Consider the following 18,789-nt stretch of genomic DNA (forward strand, 5'->3'; position numbering starts at 1 on the left):
TGGGCTACAGAAAAAATCGATCGACGGTGGACGCTATCAGGTCAGTGAACAAAATGGCCGAGATAACGCTCCAAAAGAAGCAAAATAGAATCCACTTCTGCGCGGTTTTTGCGCTAGATGTGAAGAACGTGTTCAACAGTGTCAGTTTGGCCACTGTTGAGAGCGCCATACGTCACCTAGGAGTAATGGAAAGACTATGAGGGATCTTAGAAAGCTGCTTCCGGGACAGGGTGCTCCTATTCGACACCGAAAAAAGAGAGGAGAGCTACAACTTCAACGAAGAGGTCAGTCTTGGGCCCGGCACTATGAAGCACGGCGAATGAGGGCGTATTGAGGCACTTATCACTGGGTGTTACGCTTGTGCTATACGGTGAGTCGATAGAGAAGGTTGAGCGGTGCATAAGATCGGTGTAGTAGAGGATCACTAAAACAGCTGAAACAGCGAACGTAGGCTGCTCATGACAATAGCTGTGTCCGCACTACGGTATGAGCAACTTGAGACCATGCATATACAGTACGGAGGTGGGTCGGAAGTGCTTTCACATAACCTCAGGAGTCCCGCAAGGTTCCATACTGGATCCGATGTTATTGAATGTCATGTACGACGAGGTGTTGAGGTTAGAGTACCCAGTGGGAGTGGAGATTATCGGATTTGCCGACGACATTACGCTCGAAGTCTACGGTGAAACGATCGAGGAGGTAAAGTTGACTACCAACCACTCGATCAAGGTTGTGGAGGCGTGGATGCGGTCCAGGAAACTGGAGCTGGCTCACCACAAAACTGAGGTGATGGTTGTGCACAAGTGGAAGTCGGAGCAGTAAGCGGTGATCAGTGTAGGCGATTGCACTATCACGTTGTAGCGCTCCGTCAAACACTTGGGCGTGATGATCGGCGATAAGCTTACTTTCGGTAGCCACGTTGATTATGCCTGTAAAAGAGCCACCTCAGCTATAGTGGCACTGTCCCGGATGATGTCCAATAGCTCTGCGGTGTACGCCAGTAAGCGCAAACCTTCTGGCTAGTGTCGCTACGTCCATACTTAGGTTTGGCAGCCCAGCGTGAGGCACTGCGATAAGTACTGAATGCTACCGACGGAAGCTGGAAAGTACTTACAGGCTTATGTGCCTGAGGGTTGCGAGCGCGTACCGTACCGTGTCACACGACGCTCTCTGCGTCATTACAGGTATGGTGCCTATCAGCATTCTTATCAGTGAGGACATGGAGTGCTTCGAAATGCGCGGCACAAGAGGCATACACAGGACTGCCAGGATGGCCTCCATGGTCAAATGGCAGCGCGAGTGGGTCAGTCCCACTAAAGGAAGGTACACCCAGTATTTGATACCGAGGGTAGATAGTTGGATTAATAGGCGGGGAAGTTACATTCCACCCGACAAAGGTCCTTACAGGTCATGGTTGCTTCCGACAGTATCTACACCGTTTCGGGCATGCGGATTCTCCCGAATGCCCAGTGTGCAATGGTTTAGAGGAAACGGCGGAACACGTTTTGTTCGTGTGCCTGCGTTTTCGCACAATGCGTGACCGCATGCATGCCACATGCGGGGAGGACACAACTCCGGACAACTTGGTCCAGAGGATGTGTAGGGATGAGTTTGGCTGGAACGCCGTTTCAACGCGCCACCTCCTCTGTAGCTCCCAGACGATGTGGGTAATATCGTCTGGGAGCTACAGAGGAGGTGGCGCGTGGACTCGGAGAATGGCTAGTCCAGATGCAGTACAAGAGGTGGTCCAGGGGTTCGAAGTCGGCTTCGTAGGTCATACCGGTGCCCTGCGGTCGAGATCGACCCTTACAGCGATTAAGTGGCCGCGAAGAGAATGTCCTGGTAGCGTTGCTGTCATGGCGTCGGTCTACTGGGTTGGATCCGCGCTCGCGGTTGGAAATGGGTCTCCGGTAAGGGCCGGGCAGGTGGAGACCCTACTGTCAGCAACCTACTGGTGCAGCTGATAGGGCCTGAAGGGTAGAGATACCCTTGCCTTCAGCAGGTCAGACCGGGTTGTACGTAGACATCAGATCTTGATGCCTGCAAAACAGTTGGCCGCGGACGTGGGGAAGGTTAACCGCCTTCCGAGGACAAAGGGAGTGGTGAGGACCTCTCGGGAAACTGGCTAAGCGCCAGCATGTTATCGTGATGGACTCTCCAAAGCAAGTCAAGGATGTTCATTGCTGCAGGTTACGCAGCTAACGTTGAGGGCGCGATGTGCACGAACCCCTCTCTAAAGCAGTGCCTTCTTGGTGGTTTCGGAGAGACAAAGGGTTTGGCGACCATATGATTGTTGATTAGTGGGTCGAGGAGAGAGTAAAAAGTCCTGGCTTTTAGTTTTGTTGATGAAGATGGCCTTAACCGCACACTACTCGAATCTTCTTGTTCGGGTGTCTGTTGAGCAGATTTTCCTCCTATGGGTTAGAAGAAAAAAAGAGATGAAAAGACGTCTTCCTTATCATCTCTGTAAGACAAGTAGCTTGTAGACGTCTGATCCTACCGGTTGATGTTTATACGGCGCCGAGACTGGGACATTGAGGAGGCAGACCAGAGAGTGTTCGGTGTCTTTGAACGTAAAGTGCTGAGAACAGTACTCAACAGTGAAGAAGAAATCAGCATCTGACGGCGTCGGATAAATCACGGGTTACACCAAGGTATAAAGGGCCCATATAGCCAAGGCGGTAAACGCACGGGTATTCAGCATGACCATGCTGAGGGTGACGGTTTCGATTCCCGGTCGGTCCAGGATCTTTTCGTAAAGGAAATTTTCTTGACTTCCTTGGGCATAGAGTATCTTCGTGCCTGCCACACGATATACACATGCAAAATGGTCATTGGCAGAGGAAGCTCTCAGTTAAAAACTGTGGAAGTGCTCATAGAACACTAAGCTGAGAAGCAGGCTTTGTCCCAGTGAGGACGTTACGCCAATAAGAGAGAGAGAGAGAGAGAGAGAGAGAGAGAGAGAGAGAGAGAGAGAGAGAGAGAGAGAGAGAGAGAGAGAGAGACCATGGTATAAAAATAAGAATAGTATCCAGTTAATAAAATTAAGCACGCTGAGTTGAGATAAGCATGTCCTAGGATACCGGAACAACAATAGGTGAAATCACGTGCACTTTCGATTTTTTTTTCCGTTTCATCATAGTTGAAGGTTGAATCTTGCTTGCCAGCAGAACGGGATACGGATACGGGTAGCGGGAATTGATTGAAGCGTTAACTACTCCAATGCTGGAAAAATTATTTACTCGTGGGTAGATATGGTTGTTGGTTATGTTGATGACAGCCCCAAAACTTCGAAAAACTAGTTACACCCTAATGCCGCCAACCAGCAGTGGCGTGTCAACAACGGAATGAAGAAGAGCACCCTGGAACTCGCGGTAATACTCCTTGATATTCATGTATGCTAAAGAATAGACGAAAAATGCCTTCACTACCGGTGGCGCACCGTGGTGAAAAATAACGAATGTATTCCTTCAATACAGCAGAGCAGGTACCATCTTCCAAACTGCAAGGGAAAAATCTTGAAAAATGTCACTGCTTCCGCAGGGGATTGGCATCGGTGGCAGCGGCGGCGACGTACGGTACTACTTATGCTGAATGATATGTGTATGTGCGCGCGGGTATGCTTCGGCAGCGGCGGTGGCAGCGCACTTGTATGCAGAGGGCTTAAAATGTGATGTACTAGTTTGAGAAGTGGATCTTTCTCCGCATTAGACTGCCATTTCTCTTGCCGCCCTGAGGGGGGCTAAGAACCTCCATCTCCGGGTTGTAGATGATGATGGTTCGGGCACAGAGAACAGACATCCAGGCTAGAACAAATTTCATTCGAAAAGTTGTGTAAGGATTTGAATCTTTACTTGAGTAAGGTTGCAAACCAATATACGATGACAACACTAACGCCACCAAACACCATATTGCCACAGTCAGTGGTGAATTGAAACATTTCAAGTGGTGAATTAAATTTGTATGGGAAATTAACCGATTGCAGCGCCACGCTATTGCCACTTGTGTTGCCGATTTCAAATGGCCGTTAAATTCCTTACACAGTTTCGGAACTGGACTTGGATGTCTGTTCTCTGTGGTTCGGGAATGTTTAATGTGACGGTTGGGAGCGAATCTTTACGATGACGAGCATGTTATGTGGTCGTTTACGATGGAGGACCATGCGGAGCAGGTATATGTTTTGAAAATCAATCATTGCAAATGCGCTGTTTAACTCGATGAGATTGAAAGCTCCACGTTGGTAACCTTCTGGAAACCGAACTGTAGCATGGTACAAGCTGGTTCCAGCAAAGCGCTCTCTTTGATATCGTCGACAACATTTTAATTCCAACTTAAGTTGTTTCAAAAACAACGTTTTTCTTCCAATATTCACGTGTTCTTTCCATACTCTGGGAAGGTGGTTGAACGTCCACCCCTCCTAACAGCCACTTTTTGCCACGGTTTAGTTATTAAAGTTTCTTTGTCAAATAAACCAAGCGACACTTGGCAGTAATGTTTCCTGTCTCAACCAAGCCCCTCGCCATACCTCGTCCTTGCCCAGTCGATCGGCTAGAAAAAGTTCAAATCCCGGCTCTCGATGACAGCCAAAAATTTCATCTCAGTGCGATTGGCCACCCATTCCAATCCCTAATAATCGGTCGCAGAGGGGCAAAAACACGTCGGAAAATGACGGGAGCAAGGTGACGGTCGGCGATGACACGAGATGGCGGGTGTTGTCACCCGAACCCGATATGGTTTCATAATTAGAAAACTTTGCCCTGCGCTGGCTGGCTGGCTGACTGCTTGCTAACAACCGATGGTGGCAATTGCTATTGCACCACACCGCTCGCCGTCGTCATGTGGCAATAGCGAACTAAAGACGAAGACGGCGACGGTGATGATGACGATGATGACGGCTAATTCAATCTTGAGGAGCGTGTTTGTCTCGAGAACTTTGAGGTTGGAATGTGCAAGTGGTTGAAAAGTGATGATATTTGTTTTGTTTCGTTGATAGAATTTACAGATATTAACGGTAAACTTTTGCTTTCCCAGAGTACGGTTGTCTTCAATAAAATTAGATAGTTTTTAATATCATTGAAATTCTGGAAAATCCTCAAATTTAGTAAATAACTTCCAAAAATTCAAGAATTCAAGAATTCAAGAATTCAAGAATTCAAGAATTCAAGAATTCAAGAATTCAAGAATTCAAGAATTCAAGAATTCAAGAATTCAAGAATTCAAGAATTCAAGAATTCAAGAATTCAAGAATCCAAGAATCCAAGAATCCAAGAATTCAAGAATTCAAGAATTCAAGAATTCAAGAATTCAAGAATTCAAGAATTCAAGAATTCAAGAATTCAAGAATTCAAGAATTCAAGAATTCAAGAATTCAAGAATTCAAGAATTCAAGAATTCAAGAATTCAAGAATTCAAGAATTCAAGAATTCAAGAATTCAAGAATTCAAGAATTCAAGAATTCAAGAATTCAAGAATTCAAGAATTCAAGAATTCAAGAATTCAAGAATTCAAGAATTCAAGAATTCAAGAATTCAAGAATTCAAGAATTCAAGAATTCAAGAATTCAAGAATTCAAGAATTCAAGAATTCAAGAATTCAAGAATTCAAGAATTCAAGAATTCAAGAATTCAAGAATTCAAGAATTCAAGAATTCAAGAATTCAAGAATTCAAGAATTCAAGAATTCAAGAATTCAAGAATTCAAGAATTCAAGAATTCAAGAATTCAAGAATTCAAGAATTCAAGAATTCAAGAATTCAAGAATTCAAGAATTCAAGAATTCAAGAATTCAAGAATTCAAGAATTCAAGAATTCAAGAATTCAAGAATTCAAGAATTCAAGAATTCAAGAATTCAAGAATTCAAGAATTCAAGAATTCAAGAATTCAAGAATTCAAGAATTCAAGAATTCAAGAATTCAAGAATTCAAGAATTCAAGAATTCAAGAATTCAAGAATTCAAGAATTCAAGAATTCAAGAATTCAAGAATTCAAGAATTCAAGAATTCAAGAATTCAAGAATTCAAGAATTCAAGAATTCAAGAATTCAAGAATTCAAGAATTCAAGAATTCAAGAATTCAAGAATTCAAGAATTCAAGAATTCAAGAATTCAAGAATTCAAGAATTCAAGAATTCAAGAATTCAAGAATTCAAGAATTCAAGAATTCAAGAATTCAAGAATTCAAGAATTCAAGAATTCAAGAATTCAAGAATTCAAGAATTCAAGAATTCAAGAATTCAAGAATTCAAGAATTCAAGAATTCAAGAATTCAAGAATTCAAGAATTCAAGAATTCAAGAATTCAAGAATTCAAGAATTCAAGAATTCAAGAATTCAAGAATTCAAGAATTCAAGAATTCAAGAATTCAAGAATTCAAGAATTCAAGAATTCAAGAATTCAAGAATTCAAGAACTCAAGAATTCAAGAACTCAAGAATTCAAGAATTCAAGAATTCAAGAATTCAAGAATTCAAGAATTCAAGAATTCAAGAATTCAAGAATTCAAGAATTAAGAAATTGTTTAACATTACATTACTACATCCAAATAATATAAAAAATGGCGTATTCTGAACTCATAAATTCAGCGCCAGCAACAAATGTATGATGCTAACTTTTTTGTTCTCGTGCTGTTAATTTTGCTAACGTTTTTAAATAAAAAACAAAATAAAAGAAGACCCTAGGACGAAATTCATCAAAACCAAAATTGCCGGCATACAAAATGCAATTTTCCGTTTAAACAAAACCCACAATAATCTCCTTTTCCTCCATAATAGACAAACGTCTTGCCGTGTGACAGTGCCGGTGGCGGCAACGGCGGAGTAATCGAAATTGATTTCTCAATCGCATTTAATTGACGCCAAAACAAAACTCCATTATATCGGCAGCAGCGTTCGGCACGCCACTTCCGTGTTCGCTTTGGGAAAGGAATGGTTTGCATCGCGTCGTCCGTTCACCTAGTTTTCGGTTATTTTGCTTCAGTTTGTTTATCGAGGTTCGTGTTCGACGGCGATGAGACCAAGGAATTTTGTCATTTTGGGGTTTTCGGTTTCCTTTAATTTTGCGCGATTCACGAATTGCACACATAACGTTTGTCAGGAGAAGGGGGACTCTAATTCGACTAGAAAGATTGAACTCATGCATTTGAAAGGCGATTAGAAACGAAGAAATTGCAGATTTTCAAATGTGTTTGATGCTGAACGGGTTAGACTTAAGCGGCGATATAAAAGAACAGGCGCAGATTTTTCTTAAAATATTTTAGAGATTCAATTCAGTATGACGAGAAACACTGAAGATGTGTCCCAAGCAACACACATGTTATAATAGAGTTACGACAGCGCAAGTTTTGGATGTGTAGACGTTTATTTTACGTAATTCCAACATTGTGTTAAAATAACGTAAAATAAACTTCTATACAACCAAAACTTGCGTTGTCGTAACTTTTATATAACATGTGTGTTACTTGGGGTCAATAACTTAATGGGGAGTTTTTTTTTGCCTCTTTCAAAAAATTCTAACAATATAGCTTACGTAGGTCTTGGTTATATCAGCCGGATATCAAACGTACCTGGAAAAGAAAGAAAAGATTTATTTAGATTTTTTTAGAAAAGAAAGAAAATAATACTTAGAAGAATAACATGCAACGATTTTGAGAGAAAGACCACATACAAAAAGCAGATACATAGATAAAGAAAAAATATCTTGCTGTTTTAAAGTGTTTGTATACTGGAGAAACAGGTTAGACGAATACAGGGCAATATAACTGAAACGGTTAACTAGAGACTTTTTTGAAAGTTTCATAGACACCCTCGAGAAAGAATTCTGTTCAAGCCTCGTCAAATATAAGAAGAAGTAGAATTCCATCCCAAAACTCATCCCTCTTCCGCACCACGTGAACCATTACGCCAGGCCCTAATCAATGCCATATCGTAAACGAGTCGATTTCCTGGCTCATCAACCCTCGTCGAGCCAGATCACATTCCGACGGCGACCTGGTGTGAAAATGCACGGTAAGCGTTGGGCAGAATTTCTATTAGACTCCATCACTCGGACCATCAGCAATCAAACACACACCCCGTGTCCGGATGGAATTGGCGCTTCGGTGCTTTCCCTTCACTCTGACTCTGACAGACATCAGGCAGGCGGTTAGCCATTGGTCCTTATACCATGCTCTGACTAATAGGAATTAATGGTGCGTTTGAACAAATGAGCACCGGGCGTCGTCAGCGAAGAACAACAATTCACCACCGAACGGCAGCCGCCACATCAACTATACATTCGGTTCATGAATAATGAAACATCTGAATCTGAACCAAATACGGTGCGATTCAACATGTCGAAAGTCCATCCCTCTCCTCCTCTAACCCGGAATGACGACGATTCCGCCATAGACGTAGACGTAGGCACGACGTCCCTGTCCGGAAGTAGACTCTTATCTCGCCCCCACAGATCGTGATTAATTACCACCGCGGAGGAACCGAATGGAAAACAATCAGACCAGGAACCAAAACGCAATAGAATTATTTCTTGGAATCCTTGGAAATCTTGGAAGCTGGCGTTCAACTTTTCCGGCAGACACCGGTGAAACGGTTCGTGTCTAATTAAACAATTTATTATTCACGCCAATTCCCGAATTAAAAATCGTTAAAAACAGAAGAATCTTGCCGCTTAATTTCGTAACAATTTTATTGGATTCACGCTTCTCTCAACTCCAAAGACAAGACAGCTAACGGTGCGGTGGTAGGCAGCTTCTTTTCAAATTATGACACTTGCTCTCTTCGCCTTCGCCGTGGGATCAGCCTTCTTTTGCTCGGTGGGGAAGGATCCCTTCCGGTTGGATTGAATTTCGAATTAATTCTTACTTTTCACCAGTCAGCGCAGCGCTGGCAGAGATACACCGCCGAAGAACATGATGCCGTTATCGGAGGATTACTGCGCGGCGCCTGGTAGAAATTGAATCAGCTCATCCGGGGCTGATTTTTTGCAAATGTTTTGATGAAGGAGATCGAAGGAAATGCGCTCCGTAGAGAAAGTTTTAAAATTGTTGGCGTTGTATTAACAATTTTTAAAAAACTTTTCTCAAAAAGTTTGGAGCATATATTTTTACGATATTTTCACAAACTAGCAAATTAATTCACGAATGTCTCAACCAAGACAAGGATTTTTTTTTCAAGAACTGCTCAACAAAATTTTAAGAAATTTTAAGAATGGCTTTCTAAGTTTCTGCATAGAGTCTGTTCCAATTTTAGTATTAAAATCAATTTTAACTTAAACTTGACACTTCGATAATTATTTTCTTAGGAGAACTGGAAAGTTTCAGTGTCGAACTGTCAAATCTAAGTAAATATTAATTTTAATTCGCCAATTGGCACAGACCCTTAAAATGTTGGTCGATCAAGCGCGTGTCAAATTCCCGAGCGGTGAAATTCCGGAATGGTTTTTTCCACAGTTACCGAATCTCAACTGTTAACTGCTGTGAGGGAAAATTCGATCCTTTGTTGAACAGAACACACTGGACGAAGAATCCGTGTTATTTGAATCCCTGATGAAGGCATCAAATGCAACCAAAACGTTGGATAAGGTTAAATAACAATATTTGAATTTTGTCAAGACTGAAAAAAAAAATTGCAAACAGCTTTCCATCACAGTCGCAACCAAATCTAAAAAAAAACACGAATAAAAAGAAATAAACAAAAAAAAAAAAAAAATTGAAAAACTCTGCCAGAAATTTTTCCAATCAGTTTTTTTTCACGATTTTCACAAATAAATTTCCACAGAAAATATTTAACGTATGACCCCAACAGTTAGGGTGTCAAAGGGTTTTATCGGTGGGTTTATTCTTTTCGTCATGATGGGTTTTTGTCGGCCAAATTGCCTGACACTTGGTCATATCATTCAGCTTGATTGCGAAAGATTTGAGGCTTTTACGATAGGTTCCAAAAATCCCTCTTGACGAAGAGAAAAAAACGGCCGAAAATGCGCAATTTCCCCTAAATATATCCCTTTCGGGACGAACCAGCACAATCGTGCTGTTTTTCGGCATTGGTTTTACACATTTTTTTCAATTGTTTTATCCTCAAAATATGTGATGTAAATATTTTTTATGATCGAGTTATTACTCTAACTTGTATTTCTGAGCCCCAGCTTTGGTTGGAATTGTTTATTTAAAACGCCACAATAAGTTAAACAAAAAGTAAACAATCACCCTAGAAGTAGAAAAAGTTTCATCTGCCGTATTTTTATAAATATTTGTTTAATCCAGATATGCAGGAATAAAAATCGATATAAAAAGAGTAGTTCTGCAAAACGGCGAAGAAAAAGTGGTGCTTTGTCGAAAAGCACAAGATTTCTGGGTGGTCAAAGTGGGACCAGCACAATTGTGCTGTTCCGTCCCCAAGGCGGTCAAAGTTCCATCGGAAATTGCCTATTCTTAGGCGATTTATGGTATAGAAGATTGATTTTAATTATTAAATCACTACAAAGTGATAGTTTGTAAAAACTTAGACGTATAATTTTATTTCAAGGAACACGATATCAGCTTGTAAAAGTTTTTTAAAGATCTTTGAATACTTGGGTGAATAATATTACTCCATATTATCGAAATCATGAATTAGACTGGAACAGGGATTTGCTGTTCTTATTATCTTCTTCGTATTCACTTCTATGATTTGAATACCCTGTCAAGCTGATCTCGTGTTCCTAGATTTGAAATTATACGTCTAAATTTCTACAAACTAACACTTTGCAGTAATTTAATAGTTACAATAAACCTTCTGTACCATAAAACGCCTAAAAGTAGGCAATTTTTAGCAATTACTTAGAGAACATCGACCGGCTTGAGGACGGACCAGCACAATTGTGCTGGCCCTAATTTGACCCCAAAAAGTGCATAGGTGGATAAAGTAGCCGAAGTAAAGAAAGTTTTATTCTAGCGGACGTTAAGTTTGTAAGAGAAAATTTGGGATAATCATTCTTTTATGGTCCGTCACGAAAGGGATATAGAGTTCAGAAATAGATATCAGAATAAATTCAGAAAATAATCTCACTGCATTTATTCATTTGAAGGAAAATCTTCAGTCATTTTTTTTTTCATTTAGCTAGCTTACCGTTGTGGTAATAATGTACCACCTAATGTAGGGTTTTAAAACGTTATTCGGTAGTTTTCCATCGAAAATTTGCTTGGGAAAATAGGAAAACCATCGTTTATCCCATGTTATTATAAGTTCTCTCAGCAGTAATTTTCAAAATTTTCAAAAGAATTGAACTGTTTTGACCTTTGCTGGTGTCTATAATGCTATTTTAAAGAACTTCCGAAGTTTTATTAAAATAAAAAGAAAAAATAAATAAAATAAATAAATATAATGTATTTTTTAGAAGATTTCGATAAATTCTACGGTTGGAGCATCAGTTTTGTCCAGTCGGGTATTAAGCCATAGTGCATTATTCAGCCTGTTGCGATCTTAACCAGCAAAAACGAATTTTTTACTACTAGATCCCAATATAATATGATGTCAGCTTTGATGGCGACTGTTTGTTTGACTTTTTGGGTAAAGACTGAAATGCCACAAAAACACCCAACAATATAACATAATGATCAAAGCTGTTAAAACCATACACGGTGTTCAGTAGGTTCGTACGCACAATCAAATTGAATTTATTTCCCATCTATAATTTAGATTTTTAAAGTGAATGTATTAATTGAAAGCTCACATAATACTGATCAAAAACAGCATACACTGTGGTGCATAATTGATCGGACAAACGCCGATTTTCATACAAAATGGCCAAGTTTGAGATGCTGTAACTATGGTTTGCGTTGATGGATTGAGCTCAAATTTTGACACGGAAATACTTATATGCTGAATTTTACGTATACAAGATACAAAATGCTTTCGTTCACAGGTTTGGGCGTGGCAAGGCGTTCATATTGTGCAAAAGTGATCGGACAGCGGCACGTATGTAAATCGGCGTTTGTCCGATCAATTATGCACCACAGTGTATGTTTTGAAATAAACTGTACTTTATCTTTTTGTAATAATTGCAAATATGTCTCAAATTTCTTTCGGCCGACACGCAAGGTATTTCGTCTAGTTTTCACTGAGTAATTGTGTTAAGTTAACTCAAATTAAGTCGTTGTCCTCAGCAGTAGTGGTTACAACTTTGACCATACCAAATTAACTATAAGATTCAGATTAGGTGAATACGGAGTCATTTTATCTTGATCCTTAAAATTGCTAAAATTGTCGCTGTACCTGTGTGAATGGTTTTTGTTTTGTTAAAAAGCAAGGCTGCGTTATATCTCAGATTAACGCAGAATTATCTTTTGATTATATCCCTATTGTGACAAATTTTGACCAAAATTTGCTTTACATAATGTATTTATGCCTTTTTCATAAAAACAAGCACAATTTGGCTATATTTGCAAATTTATCGCGATATCATCACTGAAATAGCAGTGTAAAGCTTTTGTCTATTAATTTAGTGATTTTGATTTAGTATAGTGAGATGTGAACTCAAAAGTCAACGTTTTAAACTTCTGTAGCATGAGCAAATTTTCGAAAATTCCTATGTAACAACGAATGCTGAACAGTGAGAGTATAAGCTAAGCATTGGCTGGTTAATGTTGGCAGTGGCTGGATACAATGATAGCTGAATACTGGTCTGAAGTATAGCTTGTTTAACCTCTTTAATCAACAATACATAGATAGCTGAATATCAAGTTGAATAGAATATTATTCATCTCTGCAACCTGCTTTAAAACGTACACCAATACGCAGAATTGATCATCTGTTGTTCAACCTTTATTCATTTTTTTTTTGACAGCTGACCCAAGCAGTGTTTTCACAGAGTCGACATAGCTTCTTCAGCCTCAATACAGCCTTAGTTCAACTTTTGTTCTTTATTATTTAGATACAACAAGCATTGCTCTTGTTTTCGAGGATATGTATACATTTGTGTGTAATGTAGGTGATAAGGTGAGTGACTATAAATCAGGAGTTCCGAGTTCAACTCCCAGTTTTCCCACAGATTAATTTATACATTCTGAAGCATCTTTCCTGGAAATGGGAAGCCGGAAATGGTGAAAATAAGTTAAAACATTTTTATTAAAAATTTTAACCAAATTTAATAATTTTAATTGATTGCTGACTAAGCGCATATTAAGCCTTAAATCAGCCTTTTAATGAACCTCAAACCAGCTTAAGGTTGGAAAAAATCACCAAAATTATATGTTAAGGACCTGAATAAATGATTGTACATCTTGTGCTCCAATTTTGTTCAAATAAAGGCTGCATTGAAATGGTTGGAAAAACAATTATTCAGCATCAAATTGTTATCTGGGTTATTCTAGCGTATCGGAGTTAACAAACATAAGATACATCAATGGCTTATAAAAAAGTAGAAAAAGACGTTATTCAAAACCATATGCTGTATTTGATCAGTGCTATATGACCTTTCAATGAATACTTTTACTTTGAAAATTTGAATTACAGATGAGAAATTAATTCAAGTTATGTGGTGTATCCGAACTTATTGAACACCGTGTAGAATTCAAATAATAAGGCTGATACAAATTTATTTTTGACTTTTTGTCTACCCCCCCCCCCCCTTCAAAAATATTTGGCTGGATTTTGCATTTTCAGGGGGCAGATTAAAAAATATTTATAAAAATATTGGGTCTTGCCAAAATATCTTCAACAAATCCGATGAGTTTTTAATATTTTTCAGATCAAATGCTTCATTATTTTTATCCCCCCTCGACCAGCCAAAGAGTAGTGGGACAAAAAGTGAAATAAATATTTTTAACGGCCTAATGCAAGAAAAAAATATTTTTTCTTCCAAATCAGCTCTCATATGTCTAATTTGGCCAGTGTCGCTTTCATTAGCATTAGCATTAGCATTAAGCGAGTCGCACAAATTCGTAGGTGGTACAGTCCTAGACCGCTGTTATGAGGATTGCCTCCTTCCCGTCCGAACCAAAGCACAAAGATTTGGGACTAATCTCTGACTCTAAGACAAGACTGACGCAATCCTCCAATGGTCGAGCACGATCCTGGCCACGTCCTTGCGACTGCTGGGGGATGGGAAAGGATGGTTAGTTTTGGACACCTATGAAAAATGTAGACAACTCTACGATCTCTCAGGCCTAGGTGTCACGGGAATTTGGGTGTTGTTAGTGGAAGGGTAAACTCCAAAGGATACGCTTGGTTAACGTTCAGGCACACCATTGTTAGACTGCTTCGAATCAGTTGTCTGCCCGATTCATCTTGGTTTTCTCGTCATCTTGTTGGCATTTGGTTGAATTACTAGATTCTTCGGTTGATAATCTGAAATATAAAATAATATTAACATCGTACGTCAAATAAGCTATATGGGGCTGTCCATAAACCACGTGGTCATTAGGGGGGGGGGGGGGGACTAATGACCACGCGGGGGTGGGGGGGGGGTTGAAAAGTCCAAAAAAAATGACCACGTGGTTTATGGACAGCCCCTATATTAGTGATACGCTCGCCACAGTTACAAATTTTTTAAATATTATTTATATAGTACGATACATTTACCTGAAATAAAATGGTAATTAGCAGTACATTGAAACACAAATACTACACAACACAAGGAAAAGAGCATCAAACTTTGATCTTGGAATATTTAAAAATACGGTAAATATCAAGATCAAAATTTGATTTGGTAGATCTTACACCGCAACGCACCATTCTAAGGTGATCTACCCACGTTACGGGCGTTTGGCCAGTGTCGCTTTCAATGCAAAAATCAAGCATTAGCATTATTTCTGCATTTTTCCTATAAAGATTAGATTTAAACCATGCATTTAACACATTGGTAGTTTTTATAGAATTATTAGTTATTTTTATAAAAAGGATTTCCCAAAGGCTGGACACAATCGGGGCCCGCACCTTTGTTGATTTTTTTAAACGAATATTCTTTATTTTCAGAACATATCAATCATCTGTGAAAGTCCTCCATGTATATCACGAAAATTAATTGACTGTTTGACTCGTGATTCAATATACCTATGAAAGTATTGGACGGATTTCTGGAGAAATCTCTGAAAGAACCGCTTGAGCAATTCCCGAAGGAACTGCTGGAACAACTTCTGAAAGAATCCATGTAACAACTTATGAAGAAATCCCTGCTGAAATTTCTGAAGCTATTCTAGGATTTGAAGAAAATTCTGAATGAATTCCCGAAAGAAATTCTGGAATAAGGAATATTTCAAGAATGCACAGATGGATTTTCTGAAGAAACTCCAGAGGGAAAACTTGAAGACACACCAGGAAACCAACCAACAAAACATCTTGAGATATTTTTGGAAAAACATCCTGGAGAAATCCCCAAACAAAAGTCCTAAACATTTTTTAATGAACTCTTGGAGGAGTTTACAGAGCCTAGAGGAACGCTTGGAGGAAGTCTTGGAGGAATTTATGAGAACATATATGGAAGAATTTCCAGTCCAGTGCATTTCCAGTCTGTTGAAATGTCTGTGTAAATTTCTGCAAGAATCTCTTCAAGAATGACTTTCAGCCTTTCCATAATAATCTGCATAAGAATCTCTGAAAGAATCTGTAGAAAAAATCATTAAGGAGTCCTCGAAGGATTTTCTAAGACTTTCTAAAAAAATATTGGAGAAATGTCTGGAATGAAAATGTTATAAATATCTAACGGAATGTGAAGAAATCTTGGTAATTTCCTTAACAATCTTTTGTATAATTTCTAGAGAAAACTTTTTAATTCTTTAAAAAGCTTCTGAGAAAATTTTGAAGGAGTTCTGAATTTGTGATTCTCAATGTATCCGTAAATTACAAAAAAAAAACAATGGAGCATTTTTTAGAAAGTTCATGAAAGGTTTTCTACATGAATCTATTGAAAAATTTCTGGAAGAATCTTTATGGAAAAAATCTGAAGAATTTCGTAGGTAAATTACTGGAACAATCCATCAATCTATGCAAGATTTCATGAAAGGAATTCTCGAGGTATTTTCCAAAGGAACCCATGCAAAAATGTTTGGAAGCTATCCGTGCGAGACTTTCTTAAGGAGTTCCTGGAGTAATTTCTGAAATACATTCGGAAGTCTAAAGGAATCCCTGGTACATTTTCTGAAAGAATTTCCAACTGATTTTCTTCAGAGTTTGCTGGACGATTTTTAAAAGAAAATCTACGAAAAGTTTCTACAGGAGTCCCTGAAAGAATTTCTTGAAGAATCCCTGAAAGATTTTTTTTCAGGAACTCGGGAAATATTTTTTAAATGAATCATTCGATAGATTTTAGCAACGGTTCATGAGAGAATTATCAAAAAATATGTGGAAGTTTTTTCAAAACAGTCCTTGGTTAAATTTATGAAGAAGTCTCTGAGGAAAATGTGGAGATATTTCTAAAAAAAATAAAATAGTCGAACTTATATTCAAAGCCATGGGAGATTTTCTGAAAGAATATCTCGAAAATTTTGTGAAGGAACCCTTAAGGAAGTTTTTATAAGAAGCCTTGCAGAAAATTGCCAAATGGGTCTCACATTTTTTTTTAAGAGCCTCAAGAAGAAATAAAAGAAAAATCCGGGAAGATTTTCCGGAAGAAATCCAGATTTTCCAAAACAAAAAAATCCTCGTACAATTTCTTAAGCAAACCCCGGAGAAAGTTTTGGAATAAATCCTTGAAAAATCGTTTGAGAGAATGCTTAAAGGAGTTTTCAAAGGATTTTTCTGAAAAAAAATCTAGAAAAGTCCCAAAAAATAGAATAAATTTCCGAAGAATTTTCTAAACAAATCCCTGGAGGAGTTTCTGCAGAAACTCATATGCAACTTTCTTACACAACTCTTTGTTCCTTGTCAAATTTCTGGAAAAATAGGATGTTGCTGTGTGAATTTCTGGTGGAATCATTGGAAGAATTTTCAAAGTAACCCCAGTTAAAATTCTGAAGAAAAAACTCAGAAATATTTTCTGAAGGTATCACTGAAAGTTTTATTTAAGGAATCCCTGGAAAAAAATTAAATGCCTAAAGAAATTTCTGAAGGAAACGAATTTTCGGAAAAAAATCAATGGAGGAATTTCTGCTCAAATTCATGGATATTTTTTTGTATTTTTTTTTTTGCAATTTTGGAATTTCAGAAGTATGCAAGAATCATGCAAGATGCTTCGAAAGAATTCTTTGTGGAATTTGTAGAATAGGAGGAATTTCTCGATAAATCTCTGAAGAAAATTTCCAAAAGAATCCATGGAATTTGTTTTTTAAAGAATCCGTCATGGAATTTTTGGCCAAATACTCAGACGGAAATTTGTTTGATTTTTTTGAGAACAATTAAAAAACGATATTTTAAAACCATTTCTAAAGAAATTTTTGATAGATATTCTAAAAATCATTATTTTCCCGACCTCAACATATATAACCCCTTAACACCTCTGAAAAACCTGAATGCTCTTGAGACCTCCCAGGACCCGCCATAACACCCCCTGGGTCCTTCGAAACGCCCCGGATATCCGGGAAAGTTCCCTGAAAAGACCCTTAAATGTTCTGGAGACTCACTGAAACGCATCTGCGACCCCCTGGAAGCCCCCATGGAACCTTCTGATATCTCCTGGCATACCCCTGTGTCTTCAATGAAACCCCCTGAAGACCCCTGGAAAGCCGTTGAAATACCTAAATATGCCCCAGACACCCCCATGAAATACCCCTGAGACCACCTGGAGACGCACTACAAAGAGTAGAAGGGATGTGTGCACGGACTTGGGTGGAATATTTTACCCCCAATTGTCAACTTTAATCCACTTTCCTCTGGCGTCTACCACAATCCGGAAAAATATTCTTCAATTGCGTCTGAGCTTTAAATTCGACTGCCATTACAAGGCAGTTGAAAATTATGTTGCGCTCTTTATGACCCAAATAGACAAAAATAAGCCTATACTTTTCCCCCCAACCATTCCGAAACACGAAAAGCTCCTAACCCCGAAAGAGAAGGGGTTAATCAAAGCCATATTTGCGTCGCCGCCATACCATACCATATCCCGGAGAAGAACCTCGTTTTTCCCACTCGATTGCCTTGATTAAATGTGAACGCTCATCCGTGGTGCGAAGTTTGAGGGCTGTGAAAATCTAGGCCCCGAAAACGACGAAATTTTTCCCGAAATGTTGCTCCTCCAGATTCCCGCACCAAGAACAAAGTGCCAATTTTGTCACATACCCTCACACAGTTTCCTACCGCCCGCAAGGGGTAGTCAAATTCTCAGGTTTCAGTCAGTTGGAAAGAAGCGACAACGACGACGACGACTGAATGCCTCCGGATCGTGTTGCTATAAATTATCCTTTATTATATTTTTCGGGCCAATTTGCTCCCTTTTAAAAATAATTTTGTTCTTCGACACCGGTCGGGTGGCCCTTCTGCGTGTTTACGTGACAGAGTTGGGGACCGGGAAAAGTCAACGGGATACGGTTGGGATCGAAAAGGAGTGAAATGTTGCTTGTGGATAGGGATGATTGTGTGAAATATGGTTGTTTTGAAGGCACTGTACATATTTTAGCATTTGACTTAGTATTAAATTCACATAACCTGTTGCATTCGATTTCGATTCAATTCCGATTCGATTTAGATTCGATTTTAATTCGATTTCGATTCGATTTCGATTCAATTTCGATTCGATTTCGATTCGATTTCGATTCGATTTCGATTCGATTTCGATTCGATTTCGATTCGATTTCGATTCGATTTCGATTCGATTTCGATTCGATTTCGATTCGATTTCGATTCGATTTCGATTCGATTTCGATTCGATTTCGATTCGATTTCGATTCG

General features: G+C 39.0%; 1 protein-coding gene across 34 annotated transcripts in view; it reads right to left on the bottom strand.

The window, feature by feature from the left end:
- LOC115253893 (protein muscleblind) overlaps window positions 1–18,789 on the bottom strand; it is a 1,330,915-nt gene that overhangs the window by 306,109 nt on the left and 1,006,017 nt on the right. The window contains exon 3 of one of the 34 annotated variants that reach the window (XM_062860503.1): window positions 7,524–7,559. The exons of the other annotated variants lie outside the window; for them this stretch is intronic. Within the exon in view, the coding sequence (XP_062716487.1) occupies window positions 7,539–7,559 (21 nt within the window). The 3' untranslated portion in view covers window positions 7,524–7,538. Of the gene's footprint in view, window positions 1–7,523; window positions 7,560–18,789 lie in introns of those variants that run through there. 34 annotated transcript variants of the gene reach the window in all.

This window comes from Aedes albopictus, chromosome 3 (assembly GCF_035046485.1).
Source record: "Aedes albopictus strain Foshan chromosome 3, AalbF5, whole genome shotgun sequence".
NCBI classification, from domain to species: Eukaryota; Metazoa; Arthropoda; class Insecta; order Diptera; family Culicidae; genus Aedes; species Aedes albopictus.